The following is a 26,094-nucleotide window of genomic DNA, read 5'->3' on the forward strand; positions in this document are numbered from 1 at the left end:
GAAGAAAAGCAAGAACAGACGACCAACTGTTTCAAAGCGAGCGCAAACCTTGTCGTCTGTCCTCCAACTTTAGCGGCCCGCTGATACTTTTTACGTAACATGTAGTCGTACACACAATAACAAGTTCTCATGGTTAAACAAAACATGTTTTCGCGTAATAATAAAGCTAAAACAGCTTTTTACGTGCTGTTTTAGTAGAAAATAAATTATTGTGACAGACGGAACGGTACTTGCCAAGCGCGTCTTCAAGGTGTCCTGCCTCTACGAGAACGATGCCAATCCGAAGTCACAATATACCGGCATTCCCATGCATACTACAATGCAGCAGCGCCAGATTTCCCTCTAGTATAGTGCCTGGAATATACTGGCTAGTGTGCCGTGCACCAGCTCTTTTCAATGGACGAGCGTGGCGCCGCCTGCAATGAATGCCCACTATGGCCGGCAGAGGTCGCTGCCACACGGGTGGGTGCAGACTGCGCGTGTCGTCTGCTTCGCTTATCAGTTTCGCAGCTGTTGCGTCGGTTTCTGTGCTTGTGTTTTCAGTGTTATAGCGGCGTTGCGTGCTTGTTCTTGGTGTTGTCAAAGAGTGAGTGCGTGGCTGTTATGTTCGTGTGCCTGTCATTGCGAGAACTATGCGGCGGCGGTGAAGAAATGCCGAAGCTATAGAAACAGTGCAAGGAGAGGACCTGCTTTGTGCCGTTGTGTAGAAGCGGTTACCGCTCGAACAAAGGGCGTGTATCCTGATCAGGAGAACGGACAGAAGGCCGGCACCAACTGCTGCGGTTTGTGAAAAACATTTCGAAAACAGTTTAGTCGAGCGCGCGTTCTCTATCACCCTGAATGACGTTGTCCACGAGATTCCCCGCGATAAAACACGCCCACGGTGGAACTATTCTTCCATCGTGACCACGCCTGAAACCCTAAGCTATACCCACGATATTCCCTGAGTATGCTAAGCATTCAGCTTACTTTTCCTGAGTACCAGGGGGAAAAAAAACAAGAAAAAACGAGCAGTAGTGCTTTGATCTACTATACTGCAGGTTATGTTGCACGAAAGATCACTGCCCAAAATTCTTGACCAAATTGTGCAGGCTTCCTTTGCGTAAAAAGCTGGAGCTAGTAACGACGCTGCTTCATTATTGCACTTCCCATTTTGACAATGGAGGCCTTGCTTGTCTATCTTAGCCAGACGCTGTCAACCGCTGTGAAGGCCGTGGAAGATGCTTTTACTGTGTTCTTCAGCAGAAACAAGTTACATGTAGCGAGTGTAGCTGATTTTTCAGGTCAGCTGCAGACAGCTGGCCTTTCCCCAAGTAGGGTGCCCAGAGCATGAAAAGCCAGCTTTGACTGCGCTTGCAAACTTCTTATTTTCTTGAGGTTTCGGTTTTTTTTTGTAAAAGGCATCAACAAAGAGAGGGAAGCGCAAAGGCAATGGCAGAAGCTCCTTAAACTGCGTCACTGCGCGATCTATTTTCTTCATGTATGTGTGCATTATCTCATCTAGGGCTGTCTTATATGCCTGCGTTTGACTGTTGTTACGCATAAATAAAATCTTTGTTACACTTTAATGAAAGATCTGTTTCCTATTTTTGTTCACGTATATCAGACATAAAAAGAAATCTGCACGTATTTACCAAGTGTAAAAAAAAATTAATAGTACACGGAAAACCACGTGCAGTCCATTTTACAGGCAATTTTTTTTTTTTGCTTATTATCCTATCCTCGGGGCCCAATGGGAATTATAAGGATGGGTAGATGGTTTACAAACAATCAAAAACATTCAAACCTATGAGGACAACAATAAGATAATAGGCAGAAATAGCAGCAAATAAAATAAAAAGAAAGAACAGAGAAATTAAAGTCATTTCAAAAGATCGGTTACAGCGGTTTTGAATGGTTATGCATTAATATAACATCGATAGAACAGTAACGTAACCTTAGAATTCCTTTACTTTATTAGAATGAAAAATGTAACCTAAAACTTACCCTTAAAATATTACGTTGCAATCATAGCTAGAATAAAAAAACAAGTGTCCTTAGCTATCGCCGAAGAGACACGTACGAAGGCGAACGCCTTGTAAAGCCTACTCTAATTCACTCTAGTCCTCCTTCATCCACCCTAATCCTCCTTAATTAATACACCTTAATCCCTCTAATTCAGCCTAATCCCCCTTAATCCAATCACTATAATCAATAATGAAATTTGCTAATGATTAGCATCTCTTATACACGGCTGGACATGCTTTGGTTCGTTTCTGGCCTTCCTTGGATCGTGTGATATGTTCTGTACCTCGCAACACGGCCTTGGAACATGGAGATCAAGGCATTTGCCTTAAAAATTACGTTTTCTCTTCGCCAGCATAGAAACACATCGAGTTCCCCGCTCGAAGCCCAGCTGAGCTAGCACACGCTTTTCGTGCAAGCGACAAGCGCTAGAGAAGCCTGTTGTAATCAAAACAAACCCTGATTTATAAATCAGCTGCCCACATTTGAACTGTGCTGCTGCTACAGCTTAATAAAAACAAAAAGCGCAGCAGCCCGCTTGCCGATGCTGTGGAAACACGGCGGGCTACGAAGACCGGATGGTGCCGCGGCACCCACCTGTACTGCAGCGCCCCTAGCGGCAGCCGCCGACATTCATTGCATTTGGTGCCACCCGGGAGGCCGCGGACGGCACATTAGCCAGTAAATTCTAGGCACTATACCTCTAGGTAATGTAGTGAGAAACTCTATGGCTGCAGTCATAGAGTTTCCTAAAACTCTATGGCTGCAGTGGCTGCCGCTCCAGTAGTTTTGGTATATAATCTCCCTGGACAGACGCCTACAGGTGCTGCCATCCTACGTCAGCGGAGGTAACAAACAATCACGACTTATTATGAAACGATTTCACGCGTTTCAATAATTCAGAAATACTTTTCAAATCATAGCTTTTAACGTTGTGAATGACAAATTAGCAATTTTATTTGATGGTGAATACAAACTACAACGACAAGATTGTTAAATGCGAAAATCGGGGTGCTTGATTTTGGCTTGTTCCGCTGTAAACAAATCGTACCCACGTGTTGTGTCAAAGTGGTGGACACGTTACTTCGTTTTCGGCATTTAATGAGAATTACACATCATGTCTACGGTGATCCATTCATCGGGTGTAGAAGTACGTCACATGGGCACATCCAGGGTACGAACTTAATCTTATCAGCATATTGGATTCTCCGCTGTATTAAGATATTTCGCCGGACCTTGTCATGCCGTGTTGTTTCCATGCGCAGCCGAGAAAGCATCTTGAACGTTACCAGAAAGAAACTTCTGAAAAACTACTTTGTAGGCTCAGTGCTTGCCTTTTCAAGGACGAATTTCGATGAAACTTCGCGTGTAAAAACAATATGTATATGTGTGTGTATATTCCTAGGGTCGTTTGTTCTGTAATGCGGCACAAATGCGGCGCTAGCGGTGCTGTGTTCCTCTCCTGTCCTGGAAACGATCAAGTTGAAAAGGCACCGTTATTGCCATGTTGCCGGATCATGCCGTTCTGTAGCTTTAGTGGCTTTACTACAGAGTCTACAACGTGTTTGGCGCGCCCCGCGCAGTCGCGGTGTCGTGTTCCATCGATGACTACACTCGGCGTTCACGTGCATGCATACAAATTCGTCTTGCCGATGTTTCGGAAGGGCACTGACTTGTGTGGCAGACGCGGAGCCGTAACCAGGGTGCCCAACCGAAAAGTTTTCTCGTTAGGTTCGGGTTGAGGTTCAGACTTGTGCTTGTTTGCCGGTTCGGTTCAGGTTCTGCATCGGATCAAAAATATAACAGTTCGAACCGGTTTATGACGGGTCGGAATTTAGGAGAATAAAAATGTTTAGTTTTACCCACAAGCGAAGTATAGTTTATTGTAAAGGCCTTTACTTAAGCGCGCCTTTACGAAAATTTCGAGTTTGGAAAATGTCGCGTACGTAAGGACACGCGAAAATTTTAGGGAAATATGGACACGTTGCCGGGAAACTAAAATTTTATTTAGATTGCTACTGGTGGCGACTGGCTCTTAAGACGTGGCATATTCGATTTGCTTGGCTGCGAAAGCCTGCGCAATGCCAGTCTTTTCAGGTGCTGTATGGGAGCGGCCCTCATCCTTGCAGAGTTAGGATGGGGGCTTCAACACAACATATGACACTCAACAGAGTGTCATACTTCCATGAGTTGCTTCATCAATGAGGTGTGGGGCTACATTTTCGATAACCATAGTGTATCACCAGCCTTCGCTTCCAAAGAGCTTTTCACTTGCTGCGAGTTCACCGTTTACCTTGTGGCATCTGCAGAAGCGTCAAGTGCAACTCCAAATATGAGCGATTACGTGGAAGGGCCAGATGTCATCGAAGATTCTAAAGCAGGTTACTTTATCGCTTTTACACAAAGTGTATGCGTACGGCATTCACATTTACATGGATGGTTCAGCTAAATATGCCAACGCAATGGCCACTGTTGTTCTGGCTCATCTAGGGCCATATTCTGAAACAATCCACTTTGTCGATACTATTGCCTCGGCGATAGTTTCACCGTCAGATGTGCGCTGATTGGCTGGTTGAGCAAAATCAGATGACGTAGCTCATCCGCTTTTGCTAAAACAGCCAATCAGTGCACAGAGATGGTGAAGGTGGGGATGAGGCGATAGTAGCGCCGAAGTGGATCGTTTCAGAATATGGCCCCAGGTCACAGCTCTGACAGCCGCCTATGACCACGTGCACGGAATCAGAACGTGCCGCCCTTCATGCTTATGTTAAATACATTCAGCAGGAATCATCATTTGAGTGAGTGGTGTTCCACAATTCTAAAGCAGCTCTGTAAAGCCTTCAGGTGCTACTGTGTTGTTTGAATTATGAGGCATTGATTTCAAACATGGCAAATCAGCTCTGTAGAAGCCCGCAAGGTAGGAAAGTTCATCAAAGGAAGAAGTTTCATCCACCTGACTGTAGCACTAAGCTACAAAAGAAACCCACTTAGGTTTCTCAGAAAGAAAGCTTCGCAGTTGAAGAAAATTCATCCTGGTCTGGGGATCGAACTCTGTGCGAACTCATCCACCCTGCTGTAGCTTCGTGCTACAGTCAGGCGGATGACATTTTTCCCTCTCATGAACCTTCCTCCACCTTGTAGGCTTCAGCAGAACTGATTTCCCATATATTATTCATTCACCCTCATGCTGCGATCTGATAGTATCCTGTATAGCTCACATGGTTGAGTGACTGTCCTGGAAATGTGGTGGTTTTTGATTTGATCTCTGGTCCAGGACAAATTTTTCTTCATCTCTGAAGCTTCATTTCCCAAGAATCCGTATAGGTTTCATTTGTAGCTTCATGCTACAGTCAGGTGGATGACTATATTTGTTTCATTTCAAATATATCTACAATTTACAATAGTGAATCAATTTATTTATATAGTATATTTATTTATATATTGATCGGTTGTATTTGACGATCTAGTGGCTTTAAGATCCAGTTATCTTCCAGTGGCTGCCTGGTCACTGCAGCAATTCCGGCAACCATCTTGCTGACGAAGCTGCTAGATCAGCCTATGATAAAGCGCAGACCATTTTCATGCTACTATTAAGAATAGACACAGACAGGGAACTTTAACAAATTGCGTCACGACATCATGCTGGCTTTTAAAAACTATGGAGTATTTCAAACATCGATTATGCTTGCTTGATCCATCACTGCTGGTATGATTACTACCAACATTCTCCCCGGTGTGACACTACACTGCTGTGCCACCTATGCCTGCATGCAGCCTTAACAAATTCACACTTCTTCCTTATTATAATGGCTGATTCTCCTCTGTACGTCTGCTGTAACTGTGCGAAGAACATTGAGCCCCTTCTCTGCCAGTACACCTGCTTTGATCACCATCCTCTTGGAGTGCGCTCAATCAACTGGACGATCGACCTGTTACAGAGGCAAATATCCTGGTTGTTTGCCTTCATCGATCCAGAAAGCTATGCGTGCTCTAATAATTATTCTAAATCTCGCACACTTAAAGAGATGCTTATATAGGTGCTCTGCGTCTACTAATGTGCAAGTGAACTATCTCCTTTTGCCTTCCTTCTTTCCTTTTTTTCTTTCTTTAATCTCTCATTCCTCTTCCACCTTGCAGTAAAGCCAACCAGATGTCCATCAGGTTAACCTTCTTGTTTTTTCTTGTTTCTCTCTCGTCATATTTTCTCTGCTTCATCCGCATCACAATTGGGCTAGCATACCAATGTATGAGTTTCGTCTTGAAATCAGACTTTCACATACTGTGAAAGTGCATATCAGGGGGCTTAACCCAAGGCTGGCAGGCATATTGTGAATTTGTTTTCAAGGGCCATAGTGCCCCACTACATTGAAAACACATTTAATTTCATTTAGTGCAGCTGTAGACAGTCTTATACCCCTGTCACGCACACCTGCAAACTCCATTTAACTCCTTTGTCTTTATGTCAAGGGGGTTGCACTCCATGTCAAGAGGCCTCTCTTGTGTCAAGGAAGTTAAATGGAGATTTTGGCGAAAGGAGTTCGGCAGTGACTACTACGGCTGAATGGAATACTCTCGTTCCCAGATAGCTACAGCTGTGAAGAAAACCATGCTAATAAAATCATCGTAACTGGCTCCCTTACAAACTTTAGCATCATTATTTTTTTTGCCTTGGTTTATACACCACGTAATTGGGAGCTTTTAATTTGTTTTTAAGGACGTAGCACCTCTATTCTCTAGACCAATGCTTCGCCATGCCACATGGGCAAATGGTGTTCTGTCATTTTGTTTGTTTATCCGCATCGACACTCATCTGGAAGCAGATGAGTGACGATGCGGGACCACAAACACATGCACACGTACGATTACACAGCACGGAATCACAACTCAAAGCGTATTGGTCGAAAAACGTGACCCACATTGCCCATGCATGAAAGCAAGACTGCACTGTGGCCAGCATTGCTTTAAACTTCACTGTGCTTGGAAACAAAAGTCTTGGGGTAACATACAGCAAACTTTCTCGCTGTGGTTTTATTAGATTACTTACTGCATAAAAAAAGCTACCTTTAATGGCTGTTGTATATGTGAGCAGTTGAATGCGAAAGTAAGCTCAGCAGCACCATTTCTGTCCCATGCGATGCCCTTCGAAAGCTCGCATTGGGCCTCGTTTCATGGCCGCGACTTCATTGCTGTAAATCTTCATAAGGGAGTTTCATGTCAATGGACTTTGCGGGTACCCGTGTGACAGTGGTATTACAGCTGTGGGGACTTCGTTCATTAAGTTTGAAGGACCAGTGAACGACTAATAAAGTAAGATTTGGCAATGGCACAGGCCATTGTGACAGGCATTGCCCTTACAAGGGATATCTTGTTTTGTACCCTCTGCAAACATGCTCCAATGTTGCATCCACGCAAGTAGCTGTAACACAGATGCTATTACATGTTGTTTGCCTATCTTCGCGGCATATGTGATGGAGATAACTGACTTTGCAAACGTGCGGCACTACAACCAGCCTTGGTTGCACTAAAATTAATACCATAAGGAGTGCAAAAACTGAGTTATGCTTATTTGAAGTTTTTTTAGTCTTACCTGAAACACAATTGTTTGCTGACTACGGAAGTCTTTGAACCGTTGTCTTGCGTTCCCCCTCTGATTTGCCTTAGCAGAGGGTTCACAGAGTGTTCTGAACCATTTGTCAAACCCGTTTGCAATGGTTCCTGCAGTAAGTTCAGGCTCAATTCTATAATGGAAGAAAAATAACTGTTTGGTTTTGGTTCTGTTCGAGATCCTCCTGGCTGTAACACTGTCATGGTCATGTAGAGCGCACAGGAATTGGACGCACACTTTGCCATTGCCGTTGTTGGACCTCGCTTGGCTTAGTAAATGGGCTGGGTTTCATTTTGGGTTTCATGGCCAACAACGTGGTGTGGATGACAGATCCTGATTCTAGTCCAAAACGAACACGAAGTGACACGAGGTGCAGTCCTAGCTTGAATTGAAACCATGCTCTTAGCAGTTGCGCTCTTGTGGGCCACATGTGCTCTTTTTGTGATCAGTTCTGTTTGTGTGTGTCTGTAGGTGTATTTGTGTAATTAGTATGTATACCACAACTCTCATATAGCACCTAATTTTTTCCTTCCTCAATTGAAATACGCAAGCAGAGACGCGCATGGCTGATAGAATAATTAGCGTAACCTACTAGAAACATTCAGCTGTTCAGTTCAAGCGGTGGGTTTGAGGATGTATCTCCCGCTTCAGTGTGTTCCACCACTGTTTTCTGCATACTTGTCTTGCCACACCGCCGATATAGCTGTTTGTGCCATGTGGTATTGTCCAAAGCCATTTCTTAGGTGCCATTCCTCGTCATCACACTATTGTAGTCCTATAGTTGTGGTCATCCAATTCTCATCATGCAGCCGTTGTCATACATCTATTCTCACACCATTCTCATTATGCCATTGCTGTCATGCCATTGTAGTCATGCTGTCATCATGCTGCCTCATCATTCCATCATAACCATGCTGTGATCATTGAGTCACTCTTGTGACTATGTTGTCATGTCATCGTCATCATAGAGCTCTTGTCAAGCATTTGTTGTCATAGCGTTGTCGTCATGCTGTCCCATTCGTTTTATCATTGTTATTCCAGCTTCATAATTCGATTGCTCTCATACAGTCCTTATCACACCATAGTTGTCGTACACTCATCATCATACCATTGTCATCATTCTATCGCCATCATACCACCTTCACTGGTGCCAGTGTATGCTTAGAAAGCTGGGGAACACTCAAGCATTAGAGAGGGGCACAGTAGTGTAAATGGGAATGCTATAAAACATCCTTTACACTGAAATGTCATGGAAGAAGTGGGACCTTCAGACCCTCAATGATTCGGTGAGATCGGGAGTGATAAGACCTAGCCCACACCACGCCGCTTAAACATTCGCATTACACACTTGTAATTTTCCCGTGAGTTTTAATGCAATTAGCATTTTTTGGGAACTTCATGTACTTTCAGGGGACTATGTTTCTGTCAGGCTGCGTTTCTAACTGTTTTCCCTCTAACTTGAGTTGCTGAGTAGTCTATGGTGTAACGGTACATCATCGGGCTGCTGTGCTGAAAGAACAGAGTTCGAAACCAGCCACCAAACCACTTGAGTCACTGGGCATGTGCCAGTGGTTATGTGCCACTCTTAAGTTAACTTCTTTCATCCACACTTGCCTCTGGTTATGTGCATTCTGGAATGAGGACGCCTCTCCACAGCTGCAGTCACGTAATAAAGATGTTTATCCTCTCTCTCTCTCTCTCCCTCTGGGTATGCATCGCCCTTCAGTGAATCTCTTGGGCGCCAATTTGGCTCACTGGGTATGTGCCACTGGGTAGGTGCTGCTGTCCAATGACAATCAAAAAAGTTCTGTAAAATTTGTCCTGTTCTGGGCAGAATCAATCCTGCAGCATATTGTTTATGAGGCGTGAAAAGGGGTTTACTTAAAAAGGCTGAATAGCAAGTGCCAAATGGTACTGAGCGTTGTTCTTCCCTCCACCGTTCTTGCTGTTGCTGCCATTGCTTCATTAGCGCCGATGCTTTGTAACTGCACTCCTTGTGCAGACAAAGCCCTCCGGGCGAGAAATCAGTTGGGCAGCTGCCGGGTAAATGGCATAAGGTGCGCTACATGGGTGATCTCAGTCTTGGATGAGTATCAGCCTCTGGCAGTGAGGCAAACTATTCTGTAGTTCACTTCGCTAAAATGATCGGTCAGAGGCCCGCAAGCAGGTTTTGACACAGTCCACATTTGCACATGGGGGTCCATAACCACATGAGATCACCGGGAACATAAGTTACGTGCCGGTGTCAAATATTGTAGCAGGCTTTATACTGCTCTTGTGAAGCTTGTGTACGTAAGTGAGCAAGGTGTCAAGCTTTCTCTGCCCAACACAGAGTTAGAAATAAAAGGGCTGTCATGACTACAAAAGGCAGAGATACTGTGTAATGTGTACCATTGCAGGCGTGCCTAAAGATGAATAAATGAACTGTGGCTAGTGGTCTCGTGTTCTAAGGTGTTACATGCATGTGTGACAAATGGCAACACATGTCCCATTTTTTGTGGTCAGCACTAACATACATTCCAAGCGTGCTAATAAGTGTTCTGTTTGGTTGCTTTGCCTGAGGATGATAAGGCATTGAGGGTTGCAGGCAAGGACGCGCACAAGAGGAAAAGGTCTTCCACAGCATCAAATATCAATAGATGCCCATGTTCCCTAATTATTGCACGAGTGGGACCATAACAAAGTATAATAGAATGCAGCATAAACTGGGACACCTTGGCTGCAGTTGCAGAAGGTAGGGCTGCCATCTCACAGAACAGAGTGAAGTCATCGTCGCATATGATGATCCAGCAGTTGCCTTTAGATGAATCTAGAAATGGTCTTACAAGGTTGATGCCAACTTGTTCAAAAGGCAAGCAGAGAGGCACTACAGGCTTTAGGCAACCAGTTGGAGCTGTAGTAGGTCGCTTGTGACTGTTGCACTCAGCTCAAATTGCCACATTTGTGTCGTGCTCATTTGAGGCCAGCAAAACCTTTCTTTGGCATCATAAAGCATTCATGTGGTTCCTAAATAGAACAGAGGTTGGGTCATCATGCACAACACTAACGGAAAAGTAGAGGGCTACTGGTACCACCAGGAGAAAGCACGCACCTGTCATGGAGAAATTCTTATAGAGAAAACTATCCTGAACACAGAAACGACTTGCTGCTGAGTCTTTCATGGAAGACAAAAGTGGGGCTATAAACTCTGATTCTTGCACTGCTCTCATGCAAAAGACAAGCCTTCTGGATGCAGCTCAGGGCATTATCAAGACACATTGTACTCGTCAAATGGGTGTCCAAAATTTATAACATCATCGAGGTAGCGCATACAAATCTCCCATTTTAAACGCCGCAGGATGGTATTGAATCATCCAAAGGTGGTGAGTGCATTGCACCACACTTCTGCAAGAAATCAATTCCTAAAATAATATTATGGGTTGATTGGGGAATAATTGCAAATTCCGTGATAAACACTTTGCCACACAGAGATACCTCCATAGTACAAACACTGATGGGGCATAACATGCCACCATTAACACCACAAAATGCCACAACATTGTTCCAGCAAAACATCACTTTCTATCTGAGCACAGTTTTAAACACTCAGGTTCAGTATGACAATTGTTGCCCCAGTATCGACAAGAGTAGCCACACCATCAACAAGCATGCGAACTTTGTTTTTCTGTATAGTAACTGACAGAGGCATCTCTGTTGGCAGTGAATGGTGTCCAGCAACGCCACCCCGATCAACTAAAATTAATTATGGGGTTTTACTTGCCAAAATGACTTTCTGATTATGAGGCACGCCGTAGTGGGAGACTACAGAAATTTGGACCACCTGGGGTTCCTTAATATGCACCTAAATCTAGGTACATGTGCATTTTCACATTTTGCCCCCATCGAAATGCACCCCCCATCAACTGCTCCACCTAGTTTTCCGGTGGTGGTGATGCCAAGCAACATCATAACGATAGGTACTGCAGAGCACATGGAGCAGCTGGTGGCATTACACTGTGATCAGAGGCCGGTGACGGGTTCAGAAGCTGCCTGGGCAGAATCGACACTTAAAAGGCAAACGTTTTGGCCATGATGTAGGAAAGGGTCGATAATTCAGCTGGTATGACACTGGTTACCACTCCTCCTGAAATTGCTGGCAGTTGTAGAAAAACCTCGAGATGTGGCCTGGGACTCTGCAGCTGTAGCACACAGGAGGAGGCCAAAATACTTGCTGCGGCTAAAAGCTCTAAATGACATCGGCAGGCATGGGATAGCTGCTGCAATTGCCATAATCGCTGTACCCATTTGTCGTTGGCTAAGTAATACGAAAATGGTGCAGAACTGCTGCTTGTTGTTGAAGCACTGTTGGTTGATGGGTTCAGACCGCAGGACCACTCGCTAGTCGTCCACATTTGCCACATTAACAGATGCTTGCCAGAAAACTGATGATTGCTTGGGTTCTCTATATCAAATGTCGTTATTACGGCACTGGCTGGTTTCCTGACACTGGACTCATATTATCTGTCATATTCTCCACGAAAGATCAGAACTTGGACTCCCATCAGTGCTGGCCACTGTGGACACATTAGCCAAATGACCCAACTTCAGTATATATGTTGCGTCTCCAGTGCCTCAAACGTATGGTGATGCTGAGTGACGTCGGACATCGATGCCAGGTTCTCTTTGGGGACAATTTAAAAGAAGTGGCAAACGTCTTCTGCTCTGCCTTTAAGAAGATGTCCCGCTTTATCTTCATCAGATGTCCTAGTGTTCACAAGCTTACATAGCTTAAGGACCTCTTCGATTTGCATGGTACAAGTCTTGCCCGCGATCTGTGCCCTTTGGATGAGAGTTTGCTTGGCTCGCTTTTTCGTAGTAGAATCACTAAAGAACTTCTTTACTTCTTCAACAAAACTATTTGAAGTATTGAAGGTATCGTCATGGTAGTCATACCAGGTTAGAGCAGTGCCTGCGAGCGAGAACACAACATTAGACAGCTGAATGGTGGGGTCCCACTCGTTTTTGCTCACTTGCTTGTGATACTTCAGGCATTCGTTTACATTCCCAGCTGCCCTGCCAAAGCTTCACGGCTCCTTGTACTACGGCGAAGAGAATGTTAGCCTTGGACCTTCAGTATCTTGGGGTATGTCTCCTCATGCGGGTTGTAGTCCCGCAGTGCGACAACCCTGACGACATTCGGGTGGTAGCGATTCCATCATCTGCTTAGATACTCAGCACCTCCACCAGGTGTTACAAGGCTTGAAAGGGGGTTTATTTAAAGAGGCTGGACAACAACTTCCAGATGGTACTGGACATTGTCCTTCTCTTCCTCACTCTGCCCTTCTTCCTGTTGCTGCCATTGCTTCGTCAGTGTCGACGCCCTGTAGCAATATATTGTGACACTCTAACGTGTGTAATCAACGAGAAGAAAGGGGGTTAACCGAGGGGCCCGATTTTTATTAGTCATATCATAAGAAACCAACAAACACTGACACCAAGGACAACATAGGGGAAATTACTTGTGCTTAATAAATGAAGTAATGAAACGATAAATTAATGGAAATTGAAGTGGATGAAAAAACAACTTGCCGCAGGTGGGGACCGAACCCACAACCTTCGCATTTCGCGTGCGGTGCTCTACCAATTGAGCTACCGTGGCGCTGTTTTCCCATCCACTTTCTTGGGTATTTATGTGCCCTAGTAGAACCCTGGGAGTGTTAGCCAGCGCCGCCACTCACAGACCTTGGCGGCGGACGTGGAACGTCCTTCATGCCGCAGGCGTCACGAGAACGTGACGCCTGCGGCATGACGTGTCTAACGTGTGTAGTGGCTTTATGTCTCAACAAACAGTGTGGGGGGCATGTAAGAGAGGTGAACGAAAAAGACGACATGCGGCTGGCTAGCTGAATCTCAATAGCCACTCAGCTGATCAAGGCCATCGCGTCTAACTCTACCCAGCTTGACAATAAATGCCTTTTGTGGGCGTAACAATATATTGATACAATGTTGCCGGAATATGTATTCACACAGGCTTCACACATGGAGTTCGCAGCGCTGCTATTAGATAGCGCAGCATGTTCACTGAAAAGTACAAAAGAGAAACCTGGCTGCATACAGGCCTCGTACCTGCCGCATTTCGGTAGTGGCGATGCAGTGTGTCACTACATAGCTTCAATGCTAATCGTAATAACGTGAACACTTACTATGAGATGGGTTCAGCCGGAATTTCTTCTTCGTCGTTAGTTGTCGTCACTGCATCATTATTCAATGATGAACATGGCAAATCTTGGCAAGTGAATGCCATAGTAAAGGGGCTCCATAGGAGACAGTATATCGCACATATAGTCGAAGCAGCAGAAGTCTAAACAAACATGTCTTCAGGAATGACGCATCTTGCTACATTGCTTGAATGTTGGTCACATTACTGTTGACACCCTTTGTGAGATGTGTTTTGCTGGAGTTATTTCTTTTGTTTGAAACACCAAGTTCATGTCAAGTTACAGTTGTAATCTCATTGACGCAACAGGAATATCACCAGCACAAGTCAGAGCTGCTAAAGTTACATTCTGGTGATGTGTCAAAATCGCAATCTGATTGTCAGGTACACCTTAAAGGCTAATTTTAATGGATTAATTTTGGCTACTTTGTGTTTTTTAATGTGCACCAAATGCATAGTACTTGGGCGTTTTTGCATTTTACCTGTGATTGGAACGCAGCTGCCCCAACCTGGACTGAATCCGCAACCTCAAGCTCGGCAGTATACCGTTACAGCCACTGGGTTACTGCAAGAGGTTGTGCTTGTGCTTTGGTTCTGCACTCTGGCTTACATATGTCTGAGTTGTCCTTGACAATGGATCATTTGCAAAAATATAATGTGCATCTGCGTGAAAGGCTATTTTCAAAGCAAAAGAAAGATTTCCCACAAACAAGTTAAAGAAATTATTGTTTGCATCCAAAAGTTTCGTCTTTACCACTACACCAAACCTTTGCACTCCCCTCTATATTTTGTAGATAGGGCTGCTATATTAATGAGTAGCACTACAAAAACCAGGACAGACAAAAATGACAAACCATGGTGCAGCCCATGGTGGATTGGGGCTTGTCATTGTTATGGTATTCAAATGGAGAGACTTTCTTGAATTATGCATTAAGTAATCATTCAAAAATTGTCTCTAATAGACCATATATGTAGGTTACTCTTGGAAACTGACAATTACAGAAAATTGTTCACATACTTGTGAACTATTTACAAACCAAGAATAAAAATAAGCATTAGTCTTTCCCGTGGAACATTCTACGGTGCCTAAATATGCCATCATCATATTCATCACTCCCTTGGCCCTTGCTTCCTCACCCCTCTCTAATTTTCCCTTAAGTTCACTCCTCTGAAAACATAATTCTATTGTGCAGTAACTGAAAGACTTGAACTGAGACCCTCTCCAGCTGCCATTTGAGGTCCATCCTCATTCATCTTTACTCTTGTAAGCCCTCTGCCTCACACAAATGTGTTATTGAACTAATTGAATTTCTCAAAGTGAAATGTGCCAGAAAATTGGTAAAGTACAACTTACGTGCAACCTACAGACAAGATAGCGTCAAATTGTAATTTGAAGACATGAGAAAACATGATTCTGTTATGTGGAAACTCGAATGCAAACCCCTTTTCCAGCTGCCGTTCTTGGGGTGAGCATGCCACGAAAAATTCCGACCAACTAGAGGCTAACAGCTTCACTGTAAAACGGAATTGCCACTAGTGGGACCCAAACCGACATTTTCCACATAGTGCATGTGATAGAGCTACAGCAGTGGCTGTTGTTTCGTTCACTTTCTTGCTGTTTGTGTATGTGTACGAGATTTGATCATGAGAGTGTTAACCGGCTCCATTCATGGCCATGGTGGTAGACGTAAAACATCCTTCTAACCACTGGTGCCGCGTAGTACGTGAACCGAAGTGCAGGCAAACTGGCTAATGTTTATGTTGTGTAACTTGCTTTTGTCTTCACCATACTATTAGTTTTAACCAGGAATCTAGAATGTTGGTATATATCCTATGCAAATAGTGTTGCGGCTTTAACTTCAAGTCTTTGTGAATCTATTATATGATGTCTGCCTTGTTTTGTGCAACTTATGTCTAAGAATCCAAGAGAAAGGAACCCTCTATGCTGCTTGCTGAAGAAGCAACGAAAGTTCACAGTGTAGAGCATGAGAATCACACATGAGCATTTGTGTTGCCGTAGTTGCCATCATGTTTCCTTTGTGCGAATTTCGCAGTCTTGAACCAGTGAGCCCATACTAGCTATGTTGATGTGCATTGCTGGGCACTCAATACATGTTAATGCAGAAGTAAAAGGTGACACACAAGTGGGGATTTGGACAGGCACTAATCCCCATATTCTCGAATGAACCTCGTCTCCTATCTCTTTCTCTACTTCTCCGGGTTGAACCGTGACTAAAACTGCTCGACTAAAACAGACACTATGCTTCTGAACAATTGCCATGGGGTGTCAAGGAAGCGCAGTGACCAATTTCTGTCAAGGGACAGCACTATCGTCTACTTCCTTGAGCCTAGGAAGGCTGTTGAATGTTCTAGAATACTGGTGAAAGTTTAGTACGACATCTCTTCTAAACATTGTCTTATGCTGCTCTCATATGTGTGAGGTATGGTGCAATGACCTCTTATAATTCAGATAACATTTGAAGATTTAGCATTTACAGCTGGGTGTACGTTTTGGCTAGTTTGTTGGGCATAATTAACATAACAGCATGAAAATAGAAGTTGGACACAAGTTTAAATCATTCTGTTCTCTTATGTGCAAGTTCAACCTTAGTGCAGTTAGTTTGGTGAATTTACTGCTGTTTTGTTCTCATGCACACTTTCTGGCATGGTTGCATTTATGCGTCCATCCATGTTACACAACAGAACACTTGGTATCATTGTTTGTTACGTTTGTCCTCACTTCTAGCTGCCCACAGGCTTCAAAACCAGTTCATGTATCTCCAGCAGCAGACTTCTGGGATGGACTAGCCAAGCAAAGCCTGTGAGAGAAAGAGAAGGGGGATATAAGGAAGGCAGGGATGTTAACCAGTCAAGAGTCTGGTTGGCTACCCTGCGCTGGTGGAAGGGAGAAGGAGAAGAGAGAGAGTATAGAGACGTGCGCAGACAGTCATTGAGTCAACGCCGCTCGTGTAAACCAGACATTTTCAGGAAGCACAAAAGCGCCTTTACTGCCTTCTGAGTCAATGGTCAGTGGGGACGGTGCTCAAGTACTGTCTGTTCAGTCAGAGGACGATCATCTAGTTTCCTCAATGTGTTGGACAAAGATTGTCTTTGTGCTTGGAATTGAGGACAGTAGAACAATAAGTGGTGAACGTTCTCCTCGCATCTGCAAACATTGCGTGTAGGACTATCAGCCATTCCAATTAGTGCTGAGTAAGCTTTCGTGAAGGCAACTCCCAGCCACAACCGACACAGAAGAGACACTTTGCGTCGGTGCAGTCCGGCCGGAAGTCTGAGTTGCAGTGAAGGGTTTAGTCTATGCAGTCTGGTGCGCCTTGTATCTTGGTGTTCCACTCTCCTAAGTAGAGCATGTGTGCTAGAATGCAAAGTTGTCTTGCAGCATCAGTTTTTGACAGAGGAATGGGGATGCAGCGGTCCTCTTTGTTTGATGTCCGATTTGCCTTATCTGCGGTATCATTTCCAATGATACTGCAATCACCTGGTATCCATTGAAATAAGGTATCATGGCCTTTTTCTCTTAATGGTGGACAACTTCCATGATTTCACACGTGAGGTGATCGTCACAGCTTGTGAGGGCTTTAATAAACAATAGGGACCAATCCTTGAAACCTTGTTTCAAAATGTGAGGTAAAATGAAACAGCAGTAAGCAGAAAAATTTTCTAAATGTTGTTTCAATAAAACATGGGGAGCTGTATAACCACTTCACCCAGCAACAAAGGCTTAATCTTAATGAGTGCTTGTTATGATCACACTGTCTCTTGCTACTTGCCAGGCAAGGGAGCAGCTCTTTGCGGTCAGGCACTTTGCGGAAGGCGAGGCTGTCCTGACGGAGCTTCCTGTGACCTCCTCCCAGCTGGCCTGGAACCGAGCGTGCAAGTATGCTGCCTGCGACCTCTGCATGCGGCCCCTGGAGACGGCCGAGGCAAACGCACGGCGCCTGGCAGCCAAGTCTCAGCTTAGGCTGCCGCATCCAGATTGTTGCGCAACACGTCTCCAAGAGCACATCGCCTGCCCCGGATGCCAGGTTTGTGCAAACGTGGTCGGGTACAGCTTGCATGCCTCCATCTAGCCAGATTTATTTGTTTTGTGTATTTGCTTGTTTCCTTACATATTAAGGCCCAAATAGCATTACTTAGGGGTTTAGAGGGAATGAAAATGGTTTTGTGAACAAGGTGCTTATAATACACTCCATAAAACAGCAACACAGTGATACAAGAGCACTAATAATTAGCCACTGAAAACCATTGCCGTAAAGGAAATGAAATTTTCTTAGAAGTCTTGCTAACAGAACTCATTTTAACCAGTTGAGCCAGCAGCGTGGTGCTTCTAACCAAATTCAGCCTACCATTTGTTGCTTCTCTTCTACCTTTCCTTTACTTTGTCCCTCACATACATCATGGGGCTTTCATCTTCACTGCTGCTTTCTGTGTTGAAGAGCTGTCATCCGTCTGAGTGCAGCATTAGTGCCATATATACCAAACCCTTCCAGGCTCCTTCATCAAAACCTGAAGAAAAATTCCGCTTGGTGTACGAGTTTAACCTGGCACTGCTGACTTATCAGCACAGTATAGCAGAGTACACATTGCTACAGCAGGGCACCCTGCTGTTACAATCTGCGTTACCTGTTTCATTCACCAGATAGTCATCACATTTAAACGTAGACACATCTCTTGTTACCAGGCTTGCTGCGCAAGTTTTCATAGTTGGAACATATTATCGTTAACACAGCTCTCAATACAAAGTGTCATGAAGTTTATTTTTGCTTTGATTCACAGCCACAATCGTGAAAGATGAATTATGAAGTTTGCCACTGGTGGCATGAAGTCCACACTGATGCCAGTCCAGTGGTCAAGAAATCGTCATTTTGTGCCAGCATCAGCGAGAGCATGACTGTGGGATTGCATACACAAGTCACTTACTTTCTCCAGTCAAGCAGAATTATTCCAACACCGTGGGGAAGGGACTTGCGCTTCTCTGTGCAATAGAAAAATCTTGCACTTGTTTATATGGCCATTCACTTACAGCGTTCACACACTCGTGGCTTTCGTTGCTGAAGGACCCCACCACTTGGTCGCTGTGCACTATACCTTCAAGAAAGCTCGGACACAATTGCCTACAAGACCGGCTGTTTACACCAAGATACAGACTGCTTGTGAGCCCATCTCTCTGACCCTCGCCGTATTTCTACAAGTGACGGGTACTTAGCGCCAACAACCTAGCGACCTGCGTCATGCGCTCGCTTCTGTCGTACAAAAGATCATGAAAGAAATAAAAAATAGATCCTTCCAAATGAGCAAGCAGCAACAGCGAAAACAAACTAGTTTTGCAACACCACCGAAATACCTTACTTTCATACCTCTTCACACAATCTGAAGCGGATTGACCAGTGCGAGAATGCTTGAGTTGTATTAACTGCGCCAAACAAGTCAAAATTGTGTAACAGAGTCAGCAGCAAAACTAAGTATGGTTTCACTTGCACTAAGAAACATCAGTGACCGTTTGTTTCATGTATTGCAAATCTTGTGTACCACATCCGTTCGACATGTGGAAAGGTCTATGTCGGCAAGACTGGCTGTTGTTTAGATGAAAGACTTTGCGAGCATCATTACAATGTAACTAGAGCCATCACTGGCTATCTAGGTGTTCATTGTAAGCAGTAAGGGTGCCGCTGTGAAAATTAAAATTGTGAAGTTTCAGCAAAAACATAAACCAAATGACACGCAAAATTATTGAGGCTGACAGAATTGCAGTGTAGAATGAAAAATTTGTGAGCATGTCATCTGTTGTACTACCTGACAAAGAAATCACATGTTTATCAGTTAACCTGTCAAGAGACCGTCTTTTCTGCGACAGAAGCGGGCGCATGATGTGAGTACTCAGCGCCAACAACCTAGTGACCCGCACCATGCGCTTGCTTCTGTCGCACAAAAGATCGTGAAAGAAATAAACTTTTAAAAGTGGGTCTCTGCATAGCTTTCGCTATGCAAGAGACCCACTTTCTCCCCCAGCTACATCATCAACATCATCACCACCATCATAATCATCACTCTATTTTATGTCCATTGCAGGACAAAGGCCTGACCCTGCAATCTCCAATAACCCCTGTCCTGTGCCAACCGATTCCAACTAGCACCCGCAAATTTCCTAATTTTGTCGCACCACTTAGTCTTCTGCCGTCCTCTACTGCGCTTCCCTTCTCTTGGTATCCATTCTGTCACCCTAATGGTCCAACAGTTATCTAATCTGCGCATTACATGGCCTGCCCAGTGCCATTTTTTCTTTTAATGTCAATTAGAATATCATCTATACCCATTTGCTCTCTGATCCAAACCACTTTCTGTCTCTTAAAGTTATTCCTAGCATTCTTCGTTCCATCGCTCTTTGTGTGGTCCTTAACTTGTTCTCAGGATTCTTTGTCAGTCTCCATATCTCTGCCCCATACGTCAGCACCAGTAAAATGTACGGATTGTGTGCCTTCCTTTTCAATGATAACGGTAAGCTTCCACTCAGGAGCTCATGATGTCTGCCATACGCGATCCAACCCATTTTTCTTCTTCTTATTCTTATTTGCTTCTTATGATCAGGGTTCCCTGTGATTAATTGAGCTAGGTAAACATTCTCCGTCACAAACTCCAAAGGCTGACTGGCGATCCTGAACTCTTGTTCCCTTGCCCCGTTATTCCTCATTATCTTTGCCTTCTGCATATTAATCTTCAACCCCACTCATACACTCACCCTGTTTAGGTCCTCAATCATTTGTTGTAACTCATCTGCAGTGTTGCTGAATAGAACAATGTCATCAGCAAACCGAAGGTTGCTGAGGTATTCGCCGTCGATCCTCACTCCTAAGCCTTCCCAGTGTAATAGCTTGAATACTTCTGTCAAGCATTGGAGAGATTCTGTCTCCTTGTCTGACCCCTTTGTTTATAGGTATCTTCCTACTTTTCTTGTGTAGAATTAAGGCGGCTGTGGAATCTGTGTAGATATTTTGCAAGATACTTACATAAGCAGTCTGTACTCCTTGATTATGCAATGCCTCTATGACTGTTGGTATCTCTACTGAATCTAATGCTTTTTCGTAATCTATGAAAGCGATATAGAGAGGCTGATTGTACTCTGCGGATTTCTTGATTACCTGATTGGTGACATGGATGTGATGTGTTGTAGAGTATCCCTTCCTGAATCCTGCCTGGTCTCCCAGCTACACGGTGTACCAACTGCTCGTCACCTTGAGGTATCTTGCACGCACTGCAGTGTTCAGCACCACTTCCTTTGGCCTAATGTATACTTATCACTATAGTGCTACTTCACTTTTTGAAACTTATATCAGCGCTGCAAGGAGCCACTTTCACTCCTTGCTTGTCGATTTCAACCTCTGATGTACCGTCACAACTGCTCTTTTGTGCTGGTGTAGAACTTCTTTGGCCTTTCTCCGCATCTGACTCCATGCCACCAATTGTACAACTTGACTTAGGATCACTAGAGCTCTCATAACCTGCTGCACAACAGAGTCTGCTGAGTTCCTTTTGCAAGGCATCATTTTTCACTGCGACCCCTCTCGTCAACCTTTTACTGATAGGGGCCACTATTTCGTATCCAAAGCTTCAGACAACCTACTCCATTGCTGCACCACCAAACACTACCTTACTGCTATGTGCCATCTGCAGACAGAACGGTCCTACTGAGTGGCTTAAGCGAACCACCATGAACATGGTCCCAATGTATGCTTCTTATGTCGATTGTGACTGCAGCGCTACTCTCCCTTTTGTTACACTCATATATAATTCCCCTTGCAATGACACTGCAGATTACTCGGCATTTTATAGGCTGTACAACGGCAAGCCTGTATTCACTGCCCTGCCTATAGTATGCCCATAATTTCTTCGCCCAAACCATACAGACATGTCTACTCACTTACCATTGATTCTGTGCTTCCCAGAATGAGCAGAGGCACATTTATGACAGTCGTCACTGGGATCATCACTATCTTCCCTCTGACCTTGTCCATCGATGGTCTCCGATCTGTGCAATCATCCTCTCGGAACTAGACTACTTAGGTCTTGATACTCCGCTCTTTACTGGGTCCTCCACCAGGTGACCGATGTAACCTACGAGACCTATTCAGCCGTGCCTAACACACAACCCATTGAGGCTTCCTTTGATGTTTATGTTGGCCAGCCAAAACACCAGCAGTCTTCCCCTACCATAGGTGCACCGGGACTTCGCTTCCATGCTGGGAGGATGTACCGTACTTACTCGCATAATGATCGCACTCGCGTAATAATCACACCCCTGAATTTTGTCGTCAAAATTCCATTTTTTTCTTTCCCGTGTAATGATCACACCTTGAACTTGTCGCAGCGATATGTCATGTGCCAAGTCTAGCTAATGACGACCGCACTTACCATCTGTAGAATGCTACGCGAACGGCTCTTGAAGGCATGCCAAGCGGTCTGCATGAACTCAACATTCTTAAGCAGATGCCCAATTTCATTCCCTTCATCACTTTCCGCACTTCCATGAAAAAAAAAAAAAAAGCTACAACTAAACTTGCCTTTCCTTTATTACCTGTAGGCTTCATAATGGTTTTGGCCAGCAACAACAAAAAAGGCACCCTCCGATTCTTCTTGTCTGCGTTCGTGGGCACGCAACAAATCGTGGGCGGCATATACAGTGGCCACATTTAGACAGATACGTCAGAAGGGTACCCTATTCATTCATCGACGCTTGTAACACAGCTAAGATATTTGCCCACCCTCAGCGGAAACGTGCCGTATTAGGATAGTAGTGAAGACAAATGCCGCGGTTTCCGCAGCATGCCCACTATGTGTTTCTATGTCACTGGCCGAGCCCATCTCTGTTTCTGTCCCCTCAAAGCGGACATGGCTACATTATTGTCGCAAACTTGCTGATATTAACATTATTATTCGTTACTGATACGGAAGAAACTGCTTCAATGTGCTTAATGTACTCACAAGAAGAACAAAAATCACATTCAGCATGTTCGGCTTGCTCCGCTGCCCGCTATATTTGTTTCGGTGTCCCGCACTGTTGCAGTGGCAGCCACCTGCTTGTTAACCTGTTGTCATCCCGCGCAAACGCAGGAGAAAAAAGAAAAAAATATTTTCGCGGGAAATTTAACCCGCGTAATGATCGCACCCCTGAATTTGCATTAATATTTCTGACAAAAAAATGCGATCATTATGCGAGTAAATACAGTATGCTGCTATGCTGTACACAACATCGTAGGGACCCTGAAACACTTTCAACTAATCCTAGAATGGCCTCACTATTAAAATGTGTCGTCCCATGAATCTCTTGCCAGAAAAATGTTTGAATCCTTAAACTACAAGCAGAGCCATCACAACGATGCCCTGCTTCCTCTGGCATTTTGGCTCTGCTAGCGCACTGCAGGCTGCACAGTGGAGAAGCCAAGGAAAGAAAGCGTCGGCCAAAAGTTGAGTGTCGGGGTTGTGCAAGAGCTCGTCGCAGCACCCTCTGGCGGCCATGGTAGACGATGCTACGCAGCATGCTGCTGCCATCTTGGATGCCATGCATAGGAGATGCAGCTACACGTAGTGCAAAGATAAAATTATTTTTCTCTCTCTTTGAGATCGCGAACATACACGTCTTTCATTTATTTTACTAAAAATTATCAATTATATCTTATAGACTGAGAATGTTCTCACAATCACAAAATCATCAAATAGCATTAGCCGGCCAACTGCTTTCAATCAGCTTTTGATGACGACATTGCGTATGCGAGAGCAAGCATTTGTCCAATGCTTTTTATGTGAGATTGTAAATTCCTTGCTGCATGCAGTGCTTACATGTTTAAAGGAGCCTCATCAACAGATGCTCACTTTCTTTTTTTTTTTTACTGTGTTAAAAAAATGCCTCGGGGCCCCTTTGAATAAAGAGAGCACAAGCTCGGTGCTGGAAAAGACACTAGGCACTTGGCTGCTGTGCCATTGTCGTCTGCATAACTTGTAAATAGATTTCCCAGTTTTCTTCCTCTTAGTGCAGCATTAATTCACATATTGTTATTCTCTTTAGAATATTGTTCATAGTTTTCGTACTTCTTGCCTTTTTGTGTGGCAGTTTTTTTGTTCTTACACAACTCTGTTATGTTTTATTTTGGTTTATGCATCCCGCAATAATGCCTGTTGGTGGTGTGGAGTTTCACTAAATGAAAAAGTAAAAGTAAGAATAAATCAACTACCTTTTTAATTCTGTTTTAGTAGTTACTCAGGTTGTGAACTTTGATTCCAGGTCCCCCTATAGCCTTGTGCTCTCGGACCTCATTCTATATATTTATTTGTGTGATCTTTTTCTACTGCAAATCTAATAAACTTTATTTTCATTCTATTGACCTTCTTGCAAAGACCAGTGAGCTTCGTGTGTGCACTGAAGTCTATTCTTACCTCAGCTTTTTATACCATTTTTCTTTACATATTATGAGACCTTGTGGAAGTAAGTGATGGCTGCAGTGCTTGAATGGAGATTTTTGTTTTCTTACTTTTGTTGAATGCTGTAGACTTGAATGTGAAGGCAGTACCAACACAATGTATCGAGACTGGCCATAGAGCAGCACTTTGTCTGGAGACACGCCCGCACACTGTAGTGTTGCAACAGCGAGTACAATTTATTCATGTGCCGGAATACAGGAGGGAACACAGATGGCATCACCAGATAGCTAAAGAAACATAGCTGGTGACCACCAGAATATTCTTCGGTAGTTCCATGCAATCGTCAAATGCCCAGCAGTGGCAAACAATGATATTAAAAAAAACGGCATGACTTAAAGCTGGGTTTTCTCAGTGGAACTTCCTTTTTTTTGTGTGTGTGTGTGCATATGCGTGACTTAAAGTGTTGGTGCATTTACATTTATGTAACTGTCTTTGTCTATTTGTCACTGAGCTAGCGCCTCAGACGCGAACTTGTTTCCTAATGATCCTTTCAGGACAAAGTTGGGCAGCTCATATAAACAGGAGAAAAGACCTTAGAGAAAGAGATTTGGTGTCCAGAAGGGAAAATAAAATACAGGAGGGCAGAGAATTGGATGGAGTGATGAGGTCTTAACTTTGAGTGGGTGGGTAGGCGCAGGAAATGGGTAAGTGTAAGTCACTGGGTGGTTGACCTGCAATGAACTTATTAATTAGTTTATTAGAGTGATAATGATGGTGACGCTCATGCAGGCAGCATACTGCAGTGAGGCGTGTCGCTCCAAGGCCTGGCAGCTGTACCACGAGGTGCTCTGTGCCGTGAGCAATGAGCCCAGCCGCCCACTCCACAACCTGCTGGAAGCCTGGAAGTGAGTGACTTGGACCTTGATGGCAGTCCACGCACGACTGCTTTCTAAAGCAACCCATGTTCACTGTCACCACCATGGCAAATCAGTTCTGCAAAAGCCCACAAGGTGGAGGAAGATGCTTGGAAGGGAAAATCGTCATCCACCCAACTGTAGCATGAGGGTGTCTTCTTTAACCTTGTAGGCTTCATCAGAACTTGTTTGCCATATGCAGTGTCCCAGTACTTTGATTTGTTAAATAATTTGGATATCTACCCGCCGTGCCTGCTTAGTGGCTATGGTGTTAGGCTGCTAAGCACATGGTCGCGGGATTGAATCCCGGCCACGGTGGCCGCATTTCGATAGGGGCGAAATGCGAAAACACCCGTGGTACTTAGATTTAGGTACACATTAAAGAACCCTGGGTGGTCCAAATTTCCGAAGTCCCCCGCTACGGCCTGCCTCATAATCATATCGTGATTTTGGCACGTAGAACCCTATAATTTAATCATTTGGACGTGCTCTGCAATCTGCTAGCCCCCTGTTTAGTTTAGATATTAGAACATAGAATAACCTTCCAGAAGAAGCTTTGGTCCCAGGTTTGATTCGTGGACCAGGATAAATTTTTCTTGAACTGTGAATCTTGTGCGAAGCTCGTATTAGGTTCCCTGTTTAGCTATGGCTGAGTGGACAAAAATTTTCCTCTTTCAATTCCACCATTGTGTGCCCAAGCAAACACAAGTTTGCATGTTGAAATATGGATTATACCGTAAAAACCCGCATATAATACAAAGTTTTTTCCTATTGTTAGTGTCCCAAATTTTCGTCTTGTACTATATGCGGATCCGAACAAAAATTTCAGTCAGAAATTTGGGCTAGAATTCGCAGATGGTGTCGACAGAAGGTAGCCCTTTTCGCGTGCAGCAGAATGCAAAGAAGCTTTCACGGCCCGAAGAATGGGACATTCCTGGAAATCG

General features: G+C 44.3%; 1 protein-coding gene across 4 annotated transcripts in view; it reads left to right on the plus strand.

Annotated features, from left to right (window-relative positions):
• Nucleotides 1-3,045: 3,045 nt before the first annotated feature.
• Nucleotides 3,046-26,094, plus strand: part of LOC142573157 (protein-lysine N-trimethyltransferase SMYD5-like) — a 73,554-nt gene continuing 50,505 nt past the window's right edge. For 3 of the 4 annotated variants that reach the window (XM_075682710.1, XM_075682713.1, XM_075682711.1), the window contains exons 1-3: nucleotides 3,046-3,178; nucleotides 17,600-17,851; nucleotides 25,026-25,141. In XM_075682710.1, coding sequence (XP_075538825.1) covers nucleotides 3,122-3,178; nucleotides 17,600-17,851; nucleotides 25,026-25,141 — 425 coding nt within the window. In that variant the 5' untranslated portion in view covers nucleotides 3,046-3,121. The remainder of the gene's footprint in view (nucleotides 3,179-17,599; nucleotides 17,852-25,025; nucleotides 25,142-26,094) is intronic. The other variant, XM_075682712.1, reaches the window with a different exon arrangement.

Source organism: Dermacentor variabilis, chromosome 2 (assembly GCF_050947875.1).
Source record: "Dermacentor variabilis isolate Ectoservices chromosome 2, ASM5094787v1, whole genome shotgun sequence".
In the NCBI taxonomy this organism is placed as follows: Eukaryota; Metazoa; Arthropoda; class Arachnida; order Ixodida; family Ixodidae; genus Dermacentor; species Dermacentor variabilis.